The sequence below is a fragment of the Lampetra planeri genome, chromosome 15, assembly GCF_965212315.1.
Source record: "Lampetra planeri chromosome 15, kcLamPlan1.2.h2, whole genome shotgun sequence".
Classification (NCBI taxonomy): domain Eukaryota; kingdom Metazoa; phylum Chordata; class Hyperoartia; order Petromyzontiformes; family Petromyzontidae; genus Lampetra; species Lampetra planeri.
The window spans coordinates 12,785,441-12,808,010 of NC_136121.1; the positions used below are offsets into that span (position 1 = coordinate 12,785,441).

Consider the following 22,570-nt stretch of genomic DNA (forward strand, 5'->3'; position numbering starts at 1 on the left):
CAATCGGTTTGCTTTTCACTGACCGTCTGACAAAGCATAGCCGAGAGGGTGCGGTTAAATCGTTCCACCATACCATCTGTTTGTGGGTGGTAAGGAGAAGTGCGAATTTTCTTCGTACCCAACGCGTCACAAACTTCCTTAAGCAATTTGGAAGAGAAATTCCGCCCCTGATCTGTGAGCAACCTTTCAGGTGCCCCCTTGTCCATGACATACCCGTTCAAGAAAGCGTCGGTAATGGATGCTGACGTCTGTTCGGGTAGGGGCCAGGCCATCGAGAAAAATATTCCACCCCGACGAGAAGGTATTTATTGCCCCTCGCCGACGGGGGAAACGGGCCCAGAATATCGAGCGCGACCAATTCGTTAATGCGGGACACCTCAATGGAACGTAACGGTGGTACATAGGGGTTACGAGGCGGCTTCCTCTTTGCACAGTCCTGGCATGAGCGAATAAAATCATTGACGTCTGTTGTCATACCGGCCCAAAAGAAATCCTTCTGCAGTGCGGCCAAAGTCTTTTGGACGCCGAGGTGCATCAATTTATCAGCGTGCAAAGCACGAAGCAGGTCGTAGCGAAGTGAAGTAGGCACGACCAAGCGTGGCCGATCAGACAACCCGTCAGTACACATTAACAATCCCGACTTGCCTCGGATCATCTGCCATTTCCAACCCGCCAATCGAGATTTTTGTTTCCCTATCAATTTCCGTAGTGGAGACAGCGAGGCATCAGCCTCCTGCTCACGTAGCCAAACCGCGTGCGGTAACCGCAAGATATCATCCGTGTCCACCGACCCTTGCTGGTCGTCCTCCTTCGCTTCCGCCCCTGCCTCGTCATCCGCTATCGCCCCCATAACCGGACAAGGCGAAGCGGCCGGTGCCGCACAGCGGTGCGTGCCCGTCAGGCAAGCGCACGGAGGAAGGAGCGGCAGCCTTGAGAGCGCGTCAGCGTTCGCATGACGGGCCCCCTTTCTGTATGTAATATCAAAGGAAAATTCTTGTAACGATTCCAGCCACCTGGCCAATTGGCCTGACGGTTGATCTAATTTCAAGGAGTATTGTAAAGCCGCATGATCCGAGCGAACTAGGAATTTCCGTCCATACAGGTACGGCGGTACAAACGGACAAAGTGAACAATTGCCAAAAGTTCCCGTCGTGTCACGCAATAGCGTGTTTCCGCAGGGGACAAAACCCGGCTGCCGTACGCCACTACTCGCTCTACCCCGTCCTTACGTTGCGACAAAACGGCCCCAATGCCGATATCACTAGCGTCCGTATCGAGGATGAACGGCTGTGAGAAATCTGGGTAATCCAGCGTTGGCGCCGTGGCGAGGTGGTCCCGAAGTGCCATAAAAGATTTTTCCTCTTCCGCTCTCCATTGAAACCTTTGATTTTTGCCAGTCAGAACATGTAATGGCTTTGCCAACGTCGCAAAATTTTTAACGAAGCGGCGATAATAGGAAGCGAAGCCAATAAACCGCCGAACATCTCCCACCGAAGTGGGTGTGGGCCACTCTCGTACGCATTTCGTTTTCAGCGGGTCAGTGGATACGCCGTCCGAACTGACGATATGACCCAAGTAGCGGACAGAGTGTTGCAGAAGGTGGCATTTTTTAGGTTTAAATTTAAGGTCAGCCGTACGCATTCTTTGAAAAACCGCCTCTAGACGTTGGAGGTGTTCTTCGAACGTGCGGCTGAAAACAATTATATCATCAAGATATGAGGCACGTTTCCCACTGCAGTCCAGTCAGCACCAATTCCATGAGCCGCTGAAACGTCGCCGGTGCCGCATTCAAGCCCATAGGCAACCGATTAAATTCAAAGAGACCTTGCGGCGTGCGGAATGCCGTTTTTGCCTTCGACTCATCGTCGAGGGGAAGCTGCCAGAACCCCGAGGACAAGTCAAGGGTAGAAAAAAACTTAGCACCCGATAAAGCGTCCAACGAATCATCCATCCTCGGTAAGGGGTATGCATCCGCCACCGAAATTTTGTTTAACCGGCGGAAATCAACACAAAATCTTGTACCGCCATCTTTCTTCTTTACCAGAACGACGGGCGCGGCCCAGGGGCTGTTGGACGGCGAAATGATGTCCGCCGCCAACAATTCATTTACCGCTCCGCGCACGTGATCCCTTTCCGCCGGGCTCATGCGATGAGGGTGCATAGAGATGGGAGGCGTCGCACCGGTGTCAATATGGTGCGACAAAAGCGACGTGCGGCCGAGGTCCAAATCATTTTTACTGAAAACATCAGTGTACTGTATCAACAATGAACGCAGGGCGTTCCTTTGTTCGTTCGACAAGGAAGAATTTTCTCCGCACAAATCTGCGATCCAACGTTCTTGAGCGATCGTGTGGGGGCCTACCAGCGGGCATTCGTGCGCGCGGCGCTGCGTCGCAAGAGGCGAAGTCGGTAGTGGCGTGAGCCAACACCGACCCCTCTGGAACAATAACGCGGTCAGGTCCCCCATTTAACACCTGTATAAAAGGTGCTTGACCCGGTCGTACGATCGTTTGCGCCGCCGCTAAAGAAAATGATTTAGATGCCGAATTAGATGGGGATAGCAGCACCCCTTCTGCACCCTTCCCCATTCGAAGGGGTTTACGGTAACGCAACGGTATCAACATCTGTGCTCCCGGCGTACTTCTACCGTAGCAGCAACAACGGCAGTGACTGCGTTACCTGTAGGCGCGCTGGCCAACAAGGAAGGCAGGAACGCCATACGACGACCCCCCGGCATTTCTAAACAGTCCTGGTCGACTCGTATTTTCAGCGGCATCCGACGCAGGAAATCAGTACCGAGTAAGCATGGAACAGCTAGCGAGCGAGAGATTAACACAGGTCCTGCGGCGGTAATATTACCGATAGCGATGCTCACATCCACCTGGCCACAGATACCCATGCTTCCCCCATTCACGGCGACACACGCATCATTAACCCTACGTATCTGCGACGCAGGGATGGACAACAGATGGAAAATAACATCAGAAATGATGGTGGCCGACGCGCCCGTGTCCACTAAGATGCGCACATCAACGCCGTCGATGGTACCTCGTACCGTCGACGAGCCCGAAGCCGCAGCTACCACCCTGCGAGCCAATTTTTTCCACTGCGTAGCAGAGCGCGTAACTGTAGCGAGGGAAGTAAATTTTTCCCGAGGAGTGTGAGAATGAGTGCGAATGGATGGGTGATGTGACAGGACCTGCCGGGTGTCCGATGTGTGCCGACTCGCCCGAGGTTGTTGCAGCTCCGCGGCAGGTGGAGGAGATGGAGGTCCCCTCGTCGGAGGAGGCGACAGCAGAGGCCGACAGCGGCAGTCACGGGCGAAATGGCCCCGTCTGCCGCACTTGAAGCAAGCCGCCGACGTCGGCCGGCGGTCGGACGACCCGGCCCTTGCACGCGGACGGCCCATGTAGTTGCCACGCTGGTCGCGCAGCCGCCGTCCCGGACTCTCGTGCTGAACAGCAGCAGCCAGCATGTCGTCGTCGCCCGAGTCGTCGGAGCAGTGGACCACTAGTCGTGGAGACCACCCCAAAGGTGGCCCGTCGATCTCCGGCTTCCCCGTCCACGCCGCCATCTGGTCCCAACGCCTGATATTAAATTTTGCGTCCAGGCAACGCGCCACCCATCGCGATGTAAGTGGTTCGTGGCCGCACACTGGCAGCGAAATCTTGAGTTCCTGAGCCAACTCCAGCATACGGGAGAGGATGAGAGGATCCAAATGGTCAGCCGTCGCGTCGGGGTAGGCAGCCATGGCCAGCGCCATCAATGCCCCCCGATAGGCCAACGGCGATTCCTCCGATGCTCGGCGACGTAACATAAATTTTCTGGTGGCTGACGTCGGTGGGTCATAGAATTCCGCCATCTCCATGAACGCGTCCCGCAGTGTCTTCTTCTTGGCCGCCGGAATGGAACGGAAGACCCCCAGAGAAACATCGTCGAGCAGTGTAGGTAGCGCTCCCAGTGCTTCCTCCTCCGTCCAATTGACGGATCTAAAAGCTGATTCAAAGCGCCATGTGAAAGCACTCCAATCACCTCCGGCGATGAATTCTTTGATTTGTGGAAGGCGATGTCCGCGGTGGCAAGCGCGCGCCGCAGGCGTCTCCGACTGGCGTTCCCGCTCTCCACCCGTATCAGACAAAATGGCGGCCGGCGGCCGCGTGGCGGTAGGCGCGCCCAAAATGGCGGCGACGGCTCTGGCGCAGCTGCCCCACCCAAAACGACGGCGTCCTCCCGCGTAGCAGAAGGAATGGCGGACGCAGGTTCCTTCACCGGACTCCTTCCCACGGCGTCCAGTTGATCGGCAATCTGGCGGCCCGCGGCTGATGAGGATGCCACTGCGGTCACCAGACTAAGCAGAATGGCGCGTAATGATTCGATCTGCTCCGCCATCAGCCGCCACTCGTCTTTTGTTCCTGCAGCGGTTGCATCTGCCGTCGGTCGACGCTGAGAGACGTCGAGAGGTACATCTTCAACAGGCGGCATAGGGGCTGTAGCTCCCAACAGCTCATCTTCATCCGTCTCGACTTCCTCCTCCGATAGAGGCACAGGCAGGTTCTTTTTTCTGGGGTGCTTGGACATCTTGACGATCGTCCAAACAGTCGCAGAAGTACTTCTGACACCAATGTAATAATTCTCCGGAGACGGATTCGGAATCAGTCCTCTTTATTTTCACTTGACGGTACACTTGCTCCCACACGCTCCGTTGCTGGCAGACAACGTAGCGTCAGCGGACTCCCACCAGCTCCCACCGCGCACGTGGCACCCGGAGCCCCAGACTCCTCCTCGATCCTTCCTCTCTCTCCCTCTTAATCCCTTCGTCACGTGGTCCTCCCAGCCAATCCTCCATGGACAATCTCGACCGTTCTCGATGGTTCCCTGTCAATCCCGGGACCACGCCTCTTACCCGGGTCCCCATTGGCTGGGGTCCCAATTGGCTGGGCCAATCACTCCTGCTGACATGCCGTGATCACGCCGGCCCCACACTCCCTATCTCAACCCTTATTGGCTACAAGCAGGACCGGCAAGCCAATCCCCCACGTGAACCCACGATAGCTGTTATTACACATGTACATTTCCTATTACTCGTGTAAAAAAAAAATTGCTTTTGAAAATCGGCCTAAATTGAGGGAACTGTACTTCCATTATTTTGGTAAGAGAAACTAGCCAATGTTATTTACTGTTGTTTAATTGTACCATTTCCAAAGTAATTTTAAAACAAACTCAGTGTTGCTACTATACGTGAGCTGATAAAGTTGTGGATCTTTGTGATTTCCTCATGTTTTATATTGTGATTTTGTTTCTCCAAAATGCAGCAATATTACAAAGTTGTCAGCCTCTTGTGCTATGACCCAATGTCCATATGATTGTTTAATTTTCCAGTTATTGAATGCCTGGTTTTCTGTAACCTGCTGAAATTGGTGTGGTGTTTCCCAATGACAGGCTATTTGCAGTTGTGTACATTGAATGGATTTTTCAAGATGGTTCTATCATGAGTGTGCAGTCATGTGTCTAACTGCCATTGGAAGTTGTAGGAGTTTATATTGTGATTGGATGAAAGGTAAAAGGAGTTTGTTTTAAGCATATACAGTAATTCGATTTTGTATTCTCGGTTAAACTGGAGGCAAGTGCAACGTTAAGTTTCTTCAGGTGATGCAATTTATCTGCATTTGTGGTTTGTGATGCAAATACATTTTTCATTAAGGCTTTGGCTTCTGTAGTGTTCAACATCCTCATGTTGCCTACAAAATGTGAGCTTTTGGTTTTCAAAATATGTAGCGGTGTGCTGCTGTACAATTGGGTACTTGGCAGAATTCATCTTCAGTTTGTGAAACAATGCTATATTGTAATTAACCCATACTTAATAAACCATTATGATCTGTATTGTGTTAACTGAGTACTTTGTGACCGTATGGACGCCGTTATGGAGTTCTCTCCCAGAACCATGATATTTTTTTTGTATTTGGGGATGGATGCTTAGTTATCTAGATACTCTAATCACTTGATTTGAAGCTTTCGTGACTGCAGGAATTACTCTGGTGCTTTTGGTAAAGTTACGTAGAAATAATTGATATATTTATTTATACGTGACTTTACCGAAAGAACCAAAGAGTACTACTCTAATTCCAGTGTTGCTCAGTCTAAAGCCAAATGGTGGAGGTTGTACCTTAGCTTGGATCACCCTTTGGAAACCTTTCCAATTATCAATTTCGTAGGGGGGGGAAATGCCAAAAATAGGTTTCGTAATTGGTCCGTATGTTGGTTTTCTTTTTGAAAAAATGTAGCTACAAACGTGATTGCAAAAGCACCGCACCATTGGTTAAGCCTGACCAAAACACTGCAATAATGCTCCCGTTATATGGATGCAGTCAAGATGGAAGTCATGCCTCCAAAATGTCAATCATCTCACACTTGCTGGGACAAGTTCAGACCAGTCCACATAAAAAAAACTTGCATATTCCAGGTAAGAGCCATTGTGTACAGAAATATATTCCAGAGTAAAATGGGCACACGCGTGTGGCAAAAGCGAATCGTTTGTGGGAGAACGGAACTACTTTGCATCACCACCACGTCGACAATTCCACTTGCTACGGGTGACGCTTGGCAAAAGAAAAAGCCGTGTCCCGAACACCACCTTGACCCCCTCGTCACCGCTGATGAAATGTAACCCCCCCACCCATAAAGTCCGCGTCCGGCACTGCCACCCACGCCCCCCCACCGCCCACCCGCCCGCCCGCTCGTACACGCCACCAGGTCCGCCCTCCCACACTCGCTCGCCTCTCCGCACCCAACGCGGTGGTGGTGGTGGCGGCAGTGGCGGCGGCAACAGCGATCGAGGATTCGAGCGAGCCGACCTCGGCGGCGATCTCACCTTGCCTGGTCACAACGGGCCAGACATTCAGCCGGTCAACCGTTCAGCCAGTCGGTTAGAGGCAGATGACCTCAAGCAAGGCAGTGGTCTTAGCCACAGAGCCAGCTGGTAAGGAGCTTGACAGCCATCTAATCGGCTAGTCAAATCGATACCTAGCCAGGTAACTACTCAGTCGTATAATAGCAGAGCTGGTCAGTTGTCTAGCCCGTAAGCCAGCGGAACAAAATATCCGGCTAATCATAGCAAGCCAGCCAATCGGACAGCCTGACGGTCATCGGTCAGAAAGACACGGCTCGCCGTTCCAGTAACCAGTGGGTCGGGTCGGAAAGCCATCAAGAAGCCAGCAAGCGACGTGATAGAGCCACCAAAAGTAATTCTCCAACCCCATCCACCTCCCCAGTCACAGCCAGCCAGGGGGCATCGACATCACCTCGCACCGCCGTCACCGCTATCGACACCCCCCTCCTTCCCCTCACCAACACCACTCGGCACCGAGGCAGCGACGGAAAAGACGAAGAGGGCACGGGCCGTCGACCGGCGCGGGTCATGGCAGAGCAAATAGACATAAACCGTGCGAGCGTCGATGATTTCGAGCGGGTCCTCGTCGGAGTGGGACGCAGGCGGGCGAGGGCCATCGTTCGCAGGCGCAAGGTACAGGCCGCAGTTGACAACACCATCCGCGATGTAATGATTTTTTTTCTCTCTTCTTTCTCGTTTTATTGTTTCGTAAACAAATATTTGTCACTGTATTGTGAGGTTTAGGGGTGAGCGCCGCGCACTCGGTGATCGTACGACACGTCGTTTAATTAGTTTGGTGTGGAATCTATATTGAGAGCAGGTGAAGTTGCGTGCGAGCAGTGCGGCCTGAGGCGAGAGGCTTTTACGGGGTTCGCGCAGCCTGGCAGTTTGCCTGAACGCGCGGCCGGGATTGGCAGCGCGGTTAGCGCCCGCGTTCAATCCTAATCAGCTGTGCACACCCAGCGGGGATTTTTTTTTCTTTCTAACACAACCACTATGAATGTCAAAATGGCAAACGTTGCAATGCTCGTAATTATTATTGTTGTATGATTGCAGATGTGTGTTGTCGCAAGGCTTGGTTTGTTTAATACGCGAATGCTTTTGGATATTGGTGGCAAGGTGTCCCGCTTTGTGTCATGGTTACGTGTGCGTCCGGCTGCTGTATGTTGGGAGGGTGAGGGGGCAGAGGATCAGTTGCATAAAACACCTAAAGATTACCTTTCCGCTTCGTTTTACAAATCTATTAAGACGGGTAAAGATCACTGTGAAGTTCTTCTATGCAACAGGCCATTGACTGATGTGACCTTTTGGTTAAAGTGCTCAGAAAAACGGTGCATATACTGGGGACCGTAAGACACGTGGATTCGTGTCGGTGTCCATTAACCTTTTGGCTTTTAAGTAAAAGGTAACAACGACAACATAAAACTTCCTGGGCAACGTGGTCCAATGTTGGCCATAAGCGGCCCGTAATTAGCCCCATGGCTTTGCATGTTTGAACTGTGCAATCTGGAATATTAGACTTTGTGTGGTCTTCTCAGTTAGGTCCTTAATTTTCAGCACATATTTGGTTTTAGTAATCTATGACATGTTTTAATTGCTCGGGCGAAATTACTTAACCACCGTCATCTTTAATGTTATCTAAGAATTTACCTTATAGAAAATGTATTGCCCAGTGTGTTTTATCTGTGCCAAAAATAAGCCGAACCATAGAAAAATAGCTTTAGCGAGCTGTTTGGCCAATGCACCCTTTGCAGAGCTGCCAATTAGTCAGAGATTTTAACTTGCACTGGACATTTTTTACAATGGGATGTTTTATAGACCGTGAGACCTGAAACAATGTGTGGGGTTAATATCCCTGATCTTATGGTAAGTAATAGATGTTTTAAATACTATCATAGCGCATTTAAATTATACAAATCTATTGAATTAGTGTACACTCGGTTTGTTGACATGGTTTTTAAGAATATTAATCAACATTTTCATGCAATCATTTTAATTTACCTGTAACATAACCTGGCACTGTGGAATATCATTTAAAGCCCTTGTACTGCTGGGTGAAGTATTCCCCATGCTTTGTTGGTCATGGGGGTTGTTTGACCATACTTCACGTTGTTCAGTGTGGATTGGTGATGGAGGGATCCAGGACAGATTCATATATTACTCAGGACTGATATTAGCTGTGGGTTGAGAATCAAACTCAGGTTGGTGAGTTTATAGTGAAGTGCATTTATCAGTGCACCATCGTTCCATACTGTGACATATCTCACAAAGATGTTAAAGGAAGCGTTACGTTTACCATTCTAAATATTACTGCTTTATGCAGTGCAGACTCGTTAGTAGGTAAAGGTGAACGCTGCACATACAGCTAATGCCTCTGGAGGCAGATTTCCTCCCTTTTGTAGATGCATTTAACCTCTGTCACATTAATAACATGGGTTGAAAGAGCTGGCCAGCTGGGTATATCCGCACTTTACTGTCCAACAAAATATCTGCTGATCAGCCCTGAAGGAGCTGTAACATAATCGTTGTAATCGATAATTCAGCAGAGGCTGTGCTGGGTAGAGATACGGACTGGAGGTTTTAAAAACTTTGATAGGGTATCGAACTTACTGCCTCAGGACGATATGTGCTGTGAGCTAGCTTCGACATTACACCACAGGGACTCATGAAGATGGTAAACGTGCCAAATGTAATCATATTTAAGTAGATGACCATGTGTCCCCCAGTGTTTGAATGGGAAAACACATTAATGTCGTGGCCTTTCAGCTAGCTGGCTTAAATTAATGTGTTGCTTTACAATACTTTTTACCCAAAAGTAAATTTTTCTGTATTGTAGTTGCATCCTTTTATATTGTACTTGGCTAACATGTTTGGATCGCCTTTATTTTAAAACTTTTGCTTAAAGGAAACTTTTAAGTAGCGATGGTTCGTATTCTCATACTGCTTAAAGTAGTGATAATTAGAATGCCTTAATATACCATACTTTGAGTGTAACGTAGCAGTTTATGAATTCCAATTGCAGCCATAAAATGAGATTTTGTTTTTCAAGGCAACTTTTTTCAATTCATAGGAAGGACTTGAGAGAGAAAAACACACCAAAATAAAACCATATGTGCGTTACAAAAAAACGAGTGAACAAAAATTGCTTTTATTTAAGCACGAAATAAAAAAAACGAAGTATTTGAATTCGATGTGGGGAGGGGGAACCAAGGAACAGACAGGAGGCAGGCCTGGAAGAAGTTGCTTCTAGGCCCTTGGCACTTCTGTTTCGTCGGCCTTAAGTGATGACTTTCTACAGTTGCTACACTGCTACTACACATGGTTAACTACCGCCGCTCTCACTCGCCTGCTCGTGCGAAAAACACCATTTGAAGATGCTATTTGCTAATTTTGCTATGAACAAAAAACATCTCGAAAAGTTCATCTCCGGTGTTAATTTCTCTCACCGTTTGAAAAAAACGGGTTAACATTGACTGCCTCTTTGTTTCTACACTGTGCTCTTTGAAAATATTTATTCAAGAAGATATCTCGTTAACATTTTTGTTGATCGTACAAACAACAACAAAAAACACGGTCATTTTTTGTTTGTAGGCCCTTGAGTTTTAGCAGGCCCCATGCACAGTGCCGAATGTGCCTATTGGATAATGCGACCCTGACAGGAGGCACCCCCCCCCCTCCGTGTCCCCTCTTAGTTTGCATTCCTTTTCCGTGTCCACTTTCCCAGCACATTATCGGCCTTGCGACAAAACCCAGCGGGGACATTTGCATCAGAAAGAGGGGGCAACACTATGCTGCGCCCTGCCACAAAGGCGCTCGCCTGCGCTGCTCGTCGTTCCGTACAGAAACATTATTGCAGAGGGGCACTCGGGCCGGCTTCCTGGCTGGCGTAACCCCTCGGCCCCTGGGTGCTCGCATTCCTCGGCGAGGAGCCCTTAGAAACGGGCTGAAAAGGGGGGGTGGTGGTGGTGAGGGTCCTAGAAAACCACCCGGTCAATTCCCCCGCCGACTGAACGGAACGATGGGGGGGTTGTGTTGGGTGGGTGGGTGGTTCTCGGGCTGTCTGGGCAAGCTGTCTGCCTTGTGTGAGCCACCCACTTAAACAGCGCCTACTGTTACCTGTGCACAACATGTGTGGAACACCTGTTGTCACTGTGTATGGCACGGTAGCCTTTTATTCTGCAAGAGGCGCTGCGTTGTTTTTTTAAAAGGAAAAAGAAGTAACCCTTTTTATACGCCGTAAGTCGTGCGAGCGAAAAGTTTTTTTTAATTGTTTGTTGCGGTGGCTCGATTGTTGTTGTTGTTGTAATAGGTGAGACCTGCATTGTTTTCTCATCGTCCCGGCGAAAGGCTGTGAGGTTGCGGAGTAAGTTGCTCGTGTTGCGCATGATGTACTGCGAATGGCCCTTTGCCCTCGGTGAAATTGGAATGTTTTTTTCCCCCCTTCTCAAAATGATGCTCTTGGTATGCAACGCACTTACTTCACTGTAGTCTCTGAAAATGGTTTACAGAAAAGGTATGCCGTGTAAAATACAACTACTGTACGGAATGCCGTGATGTACTGCAACATTCGATTATTCGGAATCTAAACATTCCTGAAAGCCATCGACTTTTTTGGGGGGGGGGGGGGATATTCATGCTCCATGGTGAGTTTGAGTTTAAGTTGGTGTTGCATGAGTTAAATGTTTTTCCCCCCCCTCTCTAAACAAACATTTCTTCAGAAAGTCACTGTATATCTCTCTGCTGATGGATCCGTGGTGGCCGCCCGGCTGAATGCAGTATGAGCTGGGGGAAGAGCCCTTTCTCGGGAACAAAGCGGCTGTTTCAGTTTACTTACAGAATTATGAGATGGGTTAGGAATTATAAAGAGGGATTTTTGCAGTGAACAGTGGCCCGAGTAGCAAAGGTCTTTGTTTTTCCTGCCCAGAATTAACTCTTTGTTGCCGAGGGCTATAACACAGCGACCCTGTGTGTTGGAGGTGCAGTTGAAAGTGGGCACAGTGCGACAGACGAACAAGGAAAAGCCTTGCTCAGGGTTTTGTTGGAATCTTGCACGGTATGTAGCGGTTTGTAATCGTCTTAAAGTCATATTCCAGCTTTCAGCAAAATTAAAATATATTACACTATTGCAAAATGAACACCGTGCAATGTTTTTTCGTTTGTGCTTACGTGACAATTTAAAGCAGTGGACAAGATTATTAAGGGTTTGTAATGTTAGGTTTACCTATAATTTGCACTTCATTGTTAAGCATTGAGGTTATTTACATTTATCATCAACATAAATGTATTTGCACTCCGGAAAAATTGCTTAATGTTAATGTGGATTGGCATTCTTGACGTGAAAAATGATGGAGTGTTCGTATACGTTAGTTTAATACCTTTTAAATATTTCTGCCAGCGTATATGAAACCGACAATATTATATTAAGTCTGTTCAGCATCTATTTATGCGTATAAACATATGGCCAGCAGAGTTTATGAGTGGGATTTCTGGATTGTGCTGGATTAGGCTATGATTGCAGGTGTAATCCTGTTTTAAGGCCACGGTACATCCACTGGTTGCAATGCACCTATAGCTATTTCCTTGTGGCCTCGGGCAATAAACCCATTCCTGTTGTGAAAATCCACTTAATGCCAATGTCGCTGGCACACGAGTTTTCTTTTCACCACACTATGTCAGATGAATGGCATATGCCCTGTCTTGTCAGGACATATAAGCTCGCACTCATTACACAAAAAGTGCTTGCCACAAATTAACCACAATACCTCGCTGATATCGGCAAGGAGCATAAACCATCACACGAACTCTGGTCATCCTCGCAGCGGCTTTTGGCTAGGCATTGTACAAAGATGGTCACCGCATCGCACCGTTTCAGAGGCCGTCTGGAACGTTCTTCCTTCTGACATGAAGCCACTGGAGCTATGCCCTTTTAAATCTAGATTTAAAACGAATTTCTTCAGAACTGTTTTTTTGTGTTGAGTTTGTTGTCCTTCCCCCACACCTCCGATGAACACGGTTGGCTGCGTATGGTGCGGAAGAAGTTCAGCATGCATGCAGAGGAGTAACAACTCTTTTCCACCACTAGGCGCACGGGGTAGACGGGGGCCTGCACAGAGCCCTGGTCTGGTGTGCCCTGAGAAGCATCGCTTGTTGAGGCGGGCTGCGTGCAAGCAATTTGCTAAGCAGTGGAGGGGATGTGAATGAATTGGGCAGGCTGCGCGCTGGGGCCATGCGGACAGTCTAATCTGTTCTCGTGATGAGGCTGGCCGAAGAACTTTGCTCACACCGTGAAAGGCCGTTTGTGCGGCGCCTGAATGGGATGGTTGTAAGTGAAATGTGTGAAGTGGAGAGGAACTTTCTGCTGCGACTATAGTTACATTCATCGTCTTGTCAATACGGCGAACACAGGGGAGAGCAGGGCTGTTATGAGAAGGACTGCAGCCGGGGAAAATTTGGCAATGAGACAATGCAAGCCGTTCTTAAGGAACGGTTACGTTAACTTTAAAATAACACAGCGTATAACTGGAAAATTACAGATTTCTATTTGTTTAAACAAAATTTCTACAGTTAAACCAAATCCGTGTATTATTTTTTTGAATTACTGTACTGTGGTGTGGAGGTAAAATGTGTGTTTGATAAGTTTGAAATGTTTTGTCACGATCCTGGCAGACGCTCAAACGTGCTTTAACAACATTTTGAAAAGTAAAGGTTATTGAGGACATTTTTTTTTTCAGGTGGTTAATAGTGTAGCATTAAGCCTTAGTATTTCAGTTTTACAAACGGATAACTAAGAAAGGGGCTCTTTTGTGCACTCCTTATACAGCAGTTTAGTGAGGTACCGCTAGCAAACACTAGTTTCTTTGCCCAACACATATCGGGTATTGACAGCAAAGTGCTCGGCTGGGCTGCTGTGATTCCTTTCCAGCACTTGCGCACGCACATACTGCTGCGCCTTTTACCCCTTTAGCGGTTGTGTTGACTTGGGGGTGGGCCCTTCCATGTAGATACCTAATTTAAATTATTGGAAGTTTTGGCTGCGGAGACTGGAAGTGAAACCCGACGACCACTGCATCGTACACACAAGTTAGCCGCTACACCACACAAGGTAGCCGCTACACCACACAAGGTAGCCGCTACACCACACAAGATACCCGCTACACCACACAAGTTAGACGCTACACCACACAAGTTACACCACACAAGGTAGCCGCTACACCACACAAGTTACACCACACAAGGTAGCCGCTACACCACACAAGTTACACCACACAAGGTAGCCGCTACACCACACAAGTTACACCACACAAGGTAGCCGCTACACCACACAAGGTAGCCGCTACACCACACAAGTTACACCACACAAGTTACACCACACAAGTTACATCACACAAGTTAGCCGCTACACCATCTCTTGCCCATTCCTAGCTCATTCCAGACAATCCTGCCCTGCTCTATTGATTTTTACATTTAATTTGTCTTGTGGAATTTGTGTAATTCCGCTTTTGGTCCGGGCGTGACCTTCGAAAACATGCTACGCAGTTTACTAAACGAGCTGTGGAAGATGTAAATAAAATGAAAAACTTGGTGGTGAAATTTATTCTTCGTTGAATAATGCAGCAGTTTACGACTACATTAAGCCGCAAAATGAGCACCACAAAGATTCAGTACTTAATAGTGTGCGTTAAATTATTAAGTGTGGTCTGCATGAGCTGAGGTTTTTTGTGTTTTTTTCAAGCTTTGTAAGCAGCTTCTTGCGTGGAAACATATTATGCACTGCAAATTAAATGTATAATATGCTTGATATTGCATATACAAATTATAACAGTGGTGTTAATTTATAATGTGCTTACATAGAATATATGTCATTGCTGCATTGCTGAAGATGGACATCATTTATGTGGCTCTCAATGCTGTTAACGTTTATAAATTATTACCTGAGATGGTCTTGTAAGCCAGGGGCTCTTAAAACTTTTTACAACGATATTGAACGTGCACAATATCGCACGATTAACTATACAGGGACATTCACCAAAATGTCCCATCACGGAGGATGATATGTTAAATGTTCTCAGCATCTGGTTCGTGCACCAGTGCTTCGGTTTCATCAAGATTCCACTTCGTTTTAGACATCGGTGGCATTTCGCAGTTCCTGACTTTTAAAAGTGATTGTGCCACATCGAGCATGGGAGGTCACGAATGCATTAAAGCTCGCTGACGGCTGTGTGACATAACACGCCTTATGCCACTCTGTTTAATGCCAGTGTATACAGAGGGTAGGTCCTCATTTACCGGGACGGATGATAGGAGTTGAAGTGCTCCTCGGCAAACCCCACCTGTGCCCATTCAGCCGTACGCCGCAATATGTTAATGGCATCGGGGTTTTTTTTTCTCTCTCTTCTTCCAAACTTGTCTCCGGGTGTCCCCTTGTGGCATCGTCGGGTTCACCGGAGCAATTACAGTCCTCGGCCCGTGTCCCATCCCCTCACGCCAAGCACCTGTGCGCGGTGGCAGGCGTGCGCGTGCATATATGAAACGCCGCCCGTACGCCAAGTGCAATAACGCACAGCAGCGTGCCTCTTTGCAGGACTTGTCGAGTCCAAGGGCTGCTGCCTTCGTACGTGACGCGCATGATGCTCTGCATCGTGGGCGATTCATTATCCTGTGCTGATCACGTAATTGCTTTTCTGCTGCAGGCCGAATTGGATTAACCCCTTAGCTCGGCTGGGCACCGATATGCAGTTGGTGTGGGGGTTGTGGGAGGATGGAGAGGCGTGTCCCTATTGAGGAGGCTGGATTTTGACATTGTGTCATGTAGGCGAGGGCTGGAATGCGTACAGATGATGTGATGAATGAACCGTTAAAACTGTGCATTGCTATCTTGTCAATTTCACTGTGCTTAAACGTCTAGTGTTGTGTAGTGTATACTGTGGCAGTGTCTCATCGGATTGTCAAAGTTTTCGTTGTATTCTTGGCTGCTGTAATGTTCAGTAAAAAGACAACTCAACACATTTGTTAACACTGCCTTAAAAGGAACAGTGTATAACGGTGATGTTTCGGGCGATGATCCATCGCCCGAAGAAGCGCCATTGCCCATATATTATATATTTTAAGCCAGTGTTATTTACACACAATTGTAAGTTTATTTTTGTTAACTGTGCCTGTGCACCACTGCCAGTGCAGGATCGCCAAATAATTTGTTTTGTTCAAACAGTTTTCAGTGTTAGTATGATATATGAAGCCCCATTGGGAGTGGGATTTTGTAATAAATGTGTTTTCTCCTGTGCGTTAATATTTCAGGGTAGTGTTAAATGACCCATAGGTGTATGGCATTGCTTAGCAGCACACAATCCCACGGGCACCAATAATGATTGCATTTCACGGCTCGAAAATTTGTTATAACACTCTTTTGAATGATATTCAAGAAGTGAATTAGAGGATTTGTGGGTTTGGGAAAGTGAAAAGTTTTCAAATATACTGATAATTATATTAAACAATCATTGCAAAATTGCTCCACACTCTGTTGAAAGACTATTTGATATTCATTTTTTTTACTCTAATCTCAAGGTGAAGGTCAGAGTCTGTATATTTAAACAGCTGTACAGCATGTACCATTAAAAATACTTTATAGTATGGGAAGTTAATAGTTCAGGTAGAGAACAGCATGCAAGCCCGCGCTATATGGTGATTTAAGAGTAGGATAGTTCGTATTTCTTCCCGTTTCCATGACTGGCTCATTATAGCGCTGGGTTTAGCTGATGTATGGTTAGCGCCATAATTGGAGAGGGAGAAGGGATGGAACAGCGGTGACCTTTTCCTGTTGGATCACCTCCCCAGCCTCTGAATTGCCAGGAAAGCAAAGGGAGGCTGGAACAAGAATTCCTAAGATGGTTGTAAGACCAATGTGGTCGTCCAAGTGGCTTCCTTACAGTGTCCACAGATCGCACGCATTTATTTTGCTTATTATGTACGTCCTTTGTTTATTTCTCCGCTGGGATAGGTTAAAGTGAAGAGGCTTTGAGTTGGGTTTCCCTTCTGTAAACGGCCGACTGAATTATAGATATAAAAATCATTGTTCATATTGTTTTGGCATTTGCGGCGTTAAGGTCAAGTCCAGGATCATATCAAGGACAAAGAGACATTTTAATGAACATCGCTAATTCATGAGGAGGGCTTTTCCCATAAATTATCCTGATTATGAGTGGTAGTCGCAATGCCCCTACCCGGAGGCTACATTAGCATTGGCTCTGAATGAGGCAGTGGTATAATTCCGAGCCATAAATCTTGGCTAGCTTCATGCAAATGTGAGATGTGTATTTTCCCTAACAAGCTCATAAAAATATCATTTGCTAATTAAAATTTAAAATTGAAACATCATTTCATAGATTTTTGTGACATGTGGAGAGGCGATAATTGTTATGATGTGCAAATGTTGTAGCCATCTCAAATAGTCACGTTAAAGAGCGGATGGATAAATACAAGAACGTGTATGCTGCTTACAAGAAGCACATTGATCAGCAAGATATTACCATCAGTCATTGACCTAGCTTTATCCTAACAGCACTTCTGGATCCTCTTTGTCAGCAGAGGTAATAAATTTTTTTTTGGCTTCACACAAGAAACACCTGTCATGCGATGTGCTTAATGGTGTGATATTGAACATTGTCCTCTGTTATATAAACCATTTGCCATGTGTTTTGAAGAGCCTAGCTGGAAACTTAAATGCTCCAGTCCCTGCATTGTCCATTGAAAATACTCAATTTATTTTTGCGCCGTTTACAGGAACACATAGACTGATTTACAACCTGATTTCTGCAAGAAAAGCAAAGTTCAGATTGCAGAAAGGAATTTATTGCAAAAATCCAGCATCTGCTTGCTAAAGGGAGCAGGCAATTATGCAGGGAAAGACCACTTGCTGTCAATGCTGTAATATTATACGTATAACAACGTGCATATATTTTACAGCTCATAAAAAATTGTCATTCCATAACAAAAATAAGTGATGCAATGTACTTGCATCTCTGAAGTAATCATCACAGAGCGCATTTGTGCTGGGATTGTGGTTATTTTCTGGCCAACAGCAGAACACTGGTAGTGGCATCGCAGAGGTTGTCTTTGTGGGAGACATCAACCCTGCGCAAAGCATCCAACTGCAGATTTCTATGAGCTCGTGCAATTATTGGTACGGGGCAAATGCATTGCACGGGGTTTGTATACCGCGTTCACTCGGCAGATAGTGCAGTCCTTGCACTCCATGGTCTGCAGTGATGATTGTGCACTGCTGGCGAAGGTGTCTCGGCAGTCGGAGGCAATTATTACGTCGTGGTTTTCTGCATGCACGTGCGAGGGAAAGCGTTGGCTATGCTGTAGTGAGGTCCTTCCATTGTGATTGGTCGCACAGAAATCAAATCCATCAATTTGTGACGACGTTTTTTTTCTCCTCTCGCAATGACGGAATGCTCTTGGTGTACAACGGTGCCGTGCTAGCCTCACCTTGTGGGACCGCTGAAAAGAGGCATTGCCTACAAAGAGGGTGCAAAGGTACAAAGAAAGAAAAAATAATGCAAAGGTCAGTGCCGTGCCCTCTGATCTGAAAATGGGCGGCACAGGGAGAGATGACGTGGGATTGTGCGGAGGCTCACTGCTAACGGCTTCACAAGCCGATCTGGCTGACCAGCTGTAAGCACGGCGCTTTATCCGCGCTTCATTTATCGATCGTAGGATCCTTGGGGGATTTCTCATCTGCAAGAGGTAAAACGAATCAAGAAGTGGACGCAGGGATTACCGGCTCCAGCGGCATTGTACTGTTTGCTCCTCGGTGCCACAACAGATGCGCTGCGTGCTGCCTCTCGTGCGGGGCTCTGAATTGTAAATCGGAGCCACCCCCGTATCGCTTTCATTGACAGTCTACCTCGAGGCCTTTTTATTGACTGATGAAATGTAAAGGCCTTGTTGCTGATGCGGAGAGCGCCGCTGCCAGCAGCAGATTTCCTGGGGGACAGCTGGCTCCTCGGCGAGATGGATGCGCATTGGCCGGCGCCGGATGCGTGATTGGGTAAATCAAGCCGGCGCACGCGTGTACACCGCGAGCGCGGGAAGAGTGATGGGGGATCTGGGAGCACCGGAGAGGATGGGATTGATTGGGGAAGGGACGTGCTGGTGAGGCTGCTAGCTCATGGGTAGGAACGGGTCCGTCCTGCATTCTTGGCTGAGCATGGCAGCAAGAGTGTAATAAAGAGCCATTGAGAGACATAAAATAAGCAAAGCAAGACATTACTGAAGATAAGAGAGTCGGGTAGAGCAGAAGATAAAGGTGTTGGTGCCTTTACGGAACGGTTGGGAGCTTGAAGACGGGGGGGAGGTACGGAGCCACCTCGACGCGTTAGCCGGCACTGCTGATGTGCGGGTGCCGGTGCAGCGTGATCTCGGCGCTGGCGGAGAAGCTGAGGCGCACGCCGTGGCTGGCCGACCTGCTGTCCCGCTATGGCAGCTCCTCGTCCCGGCAGCACTCCCCCAGGAAGCGCGGTGGCCTGCAGGTAATGGCTCCGCTGCTACCGCTGCTGCTGTTGCGACGGCCGTCTTGTCCGCCCCGGCAGGCGTGCCCCGTGCTCCCTGGCGGTCCTGTCGCTCGGCCTGGTCCCACCGCCAGCCGCGCAGGGACCCCGAGCGCCTTAACCGCTGATTCCTTGTTAAGCTCATTTGTGTTTGTTGTTGGCTGAGTTTGGAAACAATTGAAATCGAGTTAAGCTGATGAGCAAAGACTTTGCAGCAGCTGGGTGTTGAGCCAGTTTGGCTTTTAACCAGAATTTTTTTTTTTGCCGCGTAACTTAATATTTTTTTCCCCTAAGTTGATGTTGTTTTTTTTGTGGTTTTATTTTTAGTTTCTGGGTATAATCTGAAAAATCGATTGCACTACAGTAGTGTATTACATGTAAGTAACTGTGTGGAATAGGAGTTGTGGGGTTGGGTTTGGGTTTGGAGGATACCCATCTGTCATAAGAGAAGTCAGGATGTGAAATCAAAAAATTGGCTGTGCCAATTTCCTCAACTTCTGGATTAGTAACTGATCTCAGTGTAACCTGTGTATTTATGATTAACTCATTGGCGGGCAGTATGCCTCCCTTCAAGTACTGTTTTAAGTGTAAAAATGTATTGAAAGTTAACATCTCTTAATTACATTAATGGTCTTCTCATGATGTCAGGTACAGCTTGTGCAATGGAGCTCACACTCCTGTATAACCATTAACTATAATCATTCATCTTCATTAAGCGTATTTATAATTAGATTATTTGTATTTGTAAATCATATCAATAATTACCTGAGGTTTTTTAAATTAAATGCATTAGAACACACAATTTCTATGAGTAATAAACTTGAAAACAGTGATTCTCCAAGGCTTTGTAACCTACAGTTTTTGTCTTGCATTTAAACTCGCTGAGCAGTTCTCTTTGAAAGAGGTTATTAAGATAATATTTAAATTTCATCATTCTCATTTTCCCTTTTTTTTTGTGTGTAATATCCGAAAATTGAAACCCGTTTCGAACGTCCGGCATGCATAATTAAACACGCCTTCCCGAAGCCCGGTTTTTGTGAGCGCCACTGCCGCCTTTCCGCGGTTGCCCTTACCGCTATCTTAGAACACTATTGCCGCTTGCCGGGATAATAGAATGTAGCGAGCATCTCTCCTCCCTTGCAAGTCCGCCTTTAGACTCCTTAGTCACCTTAATGTGACCACTGCCTTGATCAATAGCAACTCCCCCCCCCCCCCCAGGAAATGATCTGTGGAGATGCTTGAAGAGGATTCTGCATAATTGATGTGCCCCTCAGAATCCTGCTGTGTGCAGGTTCCCCGCGTTTGTTGTTGTTCTTATTTATTTATTTTGTAAATATTTATAAATTATCTATAAATTTCCCCCCCCCCGCTTCTATAATTTACGTGCAGCGATACTTTTTTTCCGGGAATCGCTGCCACTGGCAAGCTCGACACCGTGCCTGATTTCATTACAGGACTCACCCAGTGGAATTTCATGCCTTTTTAAAATTCCTCACATGAGATTTATGGGTTATTCATTTATTATACAATGTTGTTTTTTTTTACGTTATTTCTTATCAGGATTTAAAAATGAGGCTGACTGCCATTGTTCCGGGGGTGGAAAATAATAAAGTTAATACAAATAATTATAATACGGTGATGATAACAACAATTAGACTTTACAAATAGCCCATGGCAGGACCGGCAGGTGGCATGAAAAACAGCACGGAAATGTTAGCCAGCCTTGACGCGTGAGCTTCACACTGTATCGCTACGTCATTGCCATAATGATCATGCCCAAGGTAACATAAGCTCTTCATATGTGCTCATGTGCGTGCATGTAGCTACCAGCTGGCAGGATTCACTGGCTTGGGTGAAGGAGAAGTTGCAAGATGATTTCACCTTCCGTGTAATTAAAATTGCACATGGCGTGTTTTTCAAAACCGCTAAAAACCCATAATTTGGCTCTCCAGACTGTTCTAAAGTTACGTTTGCACGTGTACAGGACATCAGTCCACTGCTGGATGAAGGCCTCCCAATGTCATGTGGGTTGTGGAGTTTATTTGACCATTCTTTTCACCAAACTCGTCTGTAAGGTCAAGGCAGGTAGAAGAGACTTGGAAGCATAGGATACAGTGCAATCATGGATTTTTCTGCACTGCCCTCTGATCCCTACCGCATAGCTCCAGCAATCTACAGCAGCAACTTGCTGTGCATCATGGTCGCCTATGTAAATTCTATCCAGGCTCAAGTCTGCTAAGCGTCTGCGACTTGACGAGATCGGGTGTATTCGTAGTTTTTTGGTCGTGGATAAGTATCGTTATTATGATAATTTGTGACCTAATCTGTGTGTCAATTCATCCCTTTAGACTATTCTGGCCACTCACTATCAACAGCATGAATTCAATCATGTGTGTCTTGTCTGAGCATTTGTGGGGAGCGGCAGTGTAGCGATTAGCACGTTGCGCTACGAACCCTGGCAAGCCGAGTTCGATTCCCGCTCACGGGCAACACCGATGACGAACATCTGAACTGGTCCTGGGCCTCCCCTAGGTTGATTCAGCCTCAAATGACCACCTGGTCTGGTGTGTAAACATCGCCACTGGGGAGAAAAATGTTGTCAGGTGTGGTGCTGCTCACCCAGCCCTTCATATACCACGCAGGCCTTCATGGGTGCTGGCTAACAGCACTTGCCCTAACACTCTATTAAGGCTATACGGGGTTCTTTGTCAGTGTCTGAGTATCTTCCATTATTGATATTCACGTCTCGGTCTGCGCTGCTATTTATGCAGTGTACAGTGTACGTATGTGCTATGAGAACCCCCATGGGAGGTCGTAATGTATTGTGGAGTGGTCGTGTGGGTGTGGATAGGGTGGCTGGGTAGTGTCAAGAGGGTGTGAGATTGGATTGAGGTGGCTGGATTCAGAGGGTTGGTTAAATGAACCATCGAAGGGAAACCACTGATTGTATTTTCTGTCTGGCCGTCGGGTTTGTTCCGCTTAATGTGTTTGCTGTAACTGAAGGTTGCTGTGAAGCCGCTGGCTTGTGCACAATAATATTTACTCGTGTGGCGTGTGCTCCTTGGGTTCATCTCGTTCAAAACAAAAGACGTGTAGGGATTGGGCACCGTTTACCGTGAGTTGACACCATCTCCAG

General features: G+C 47.3%; 1 protein-coding gene across 1 annotated transcript in view; it reads left to right on the plus strand.

Annotated features, from left to right (window-relative positions):
* Positions 1 to 6,744: 6,744 nt before the first annotated feature.
* FBXW7 (F-box and WD repeat domain containing 7) overlaps positions 6,745 to 22,570 on the plus strand; it is a 97,480-nt gene continuing 81,654 nt past the window's right edge. Inside the window, exon 1 of the mRNA XM_078601125.1 lies at positions 6,745 to 7,519. Coding sequence (XP_078457251.1) covers positions 7,415 to 7,519 — 105 coding nt within the window. The 5' untranslated portion in view covers positions 6,745 to 7,414. The remainder of the gene's footprint in view (positions 7,520 to 22,570) is intronic.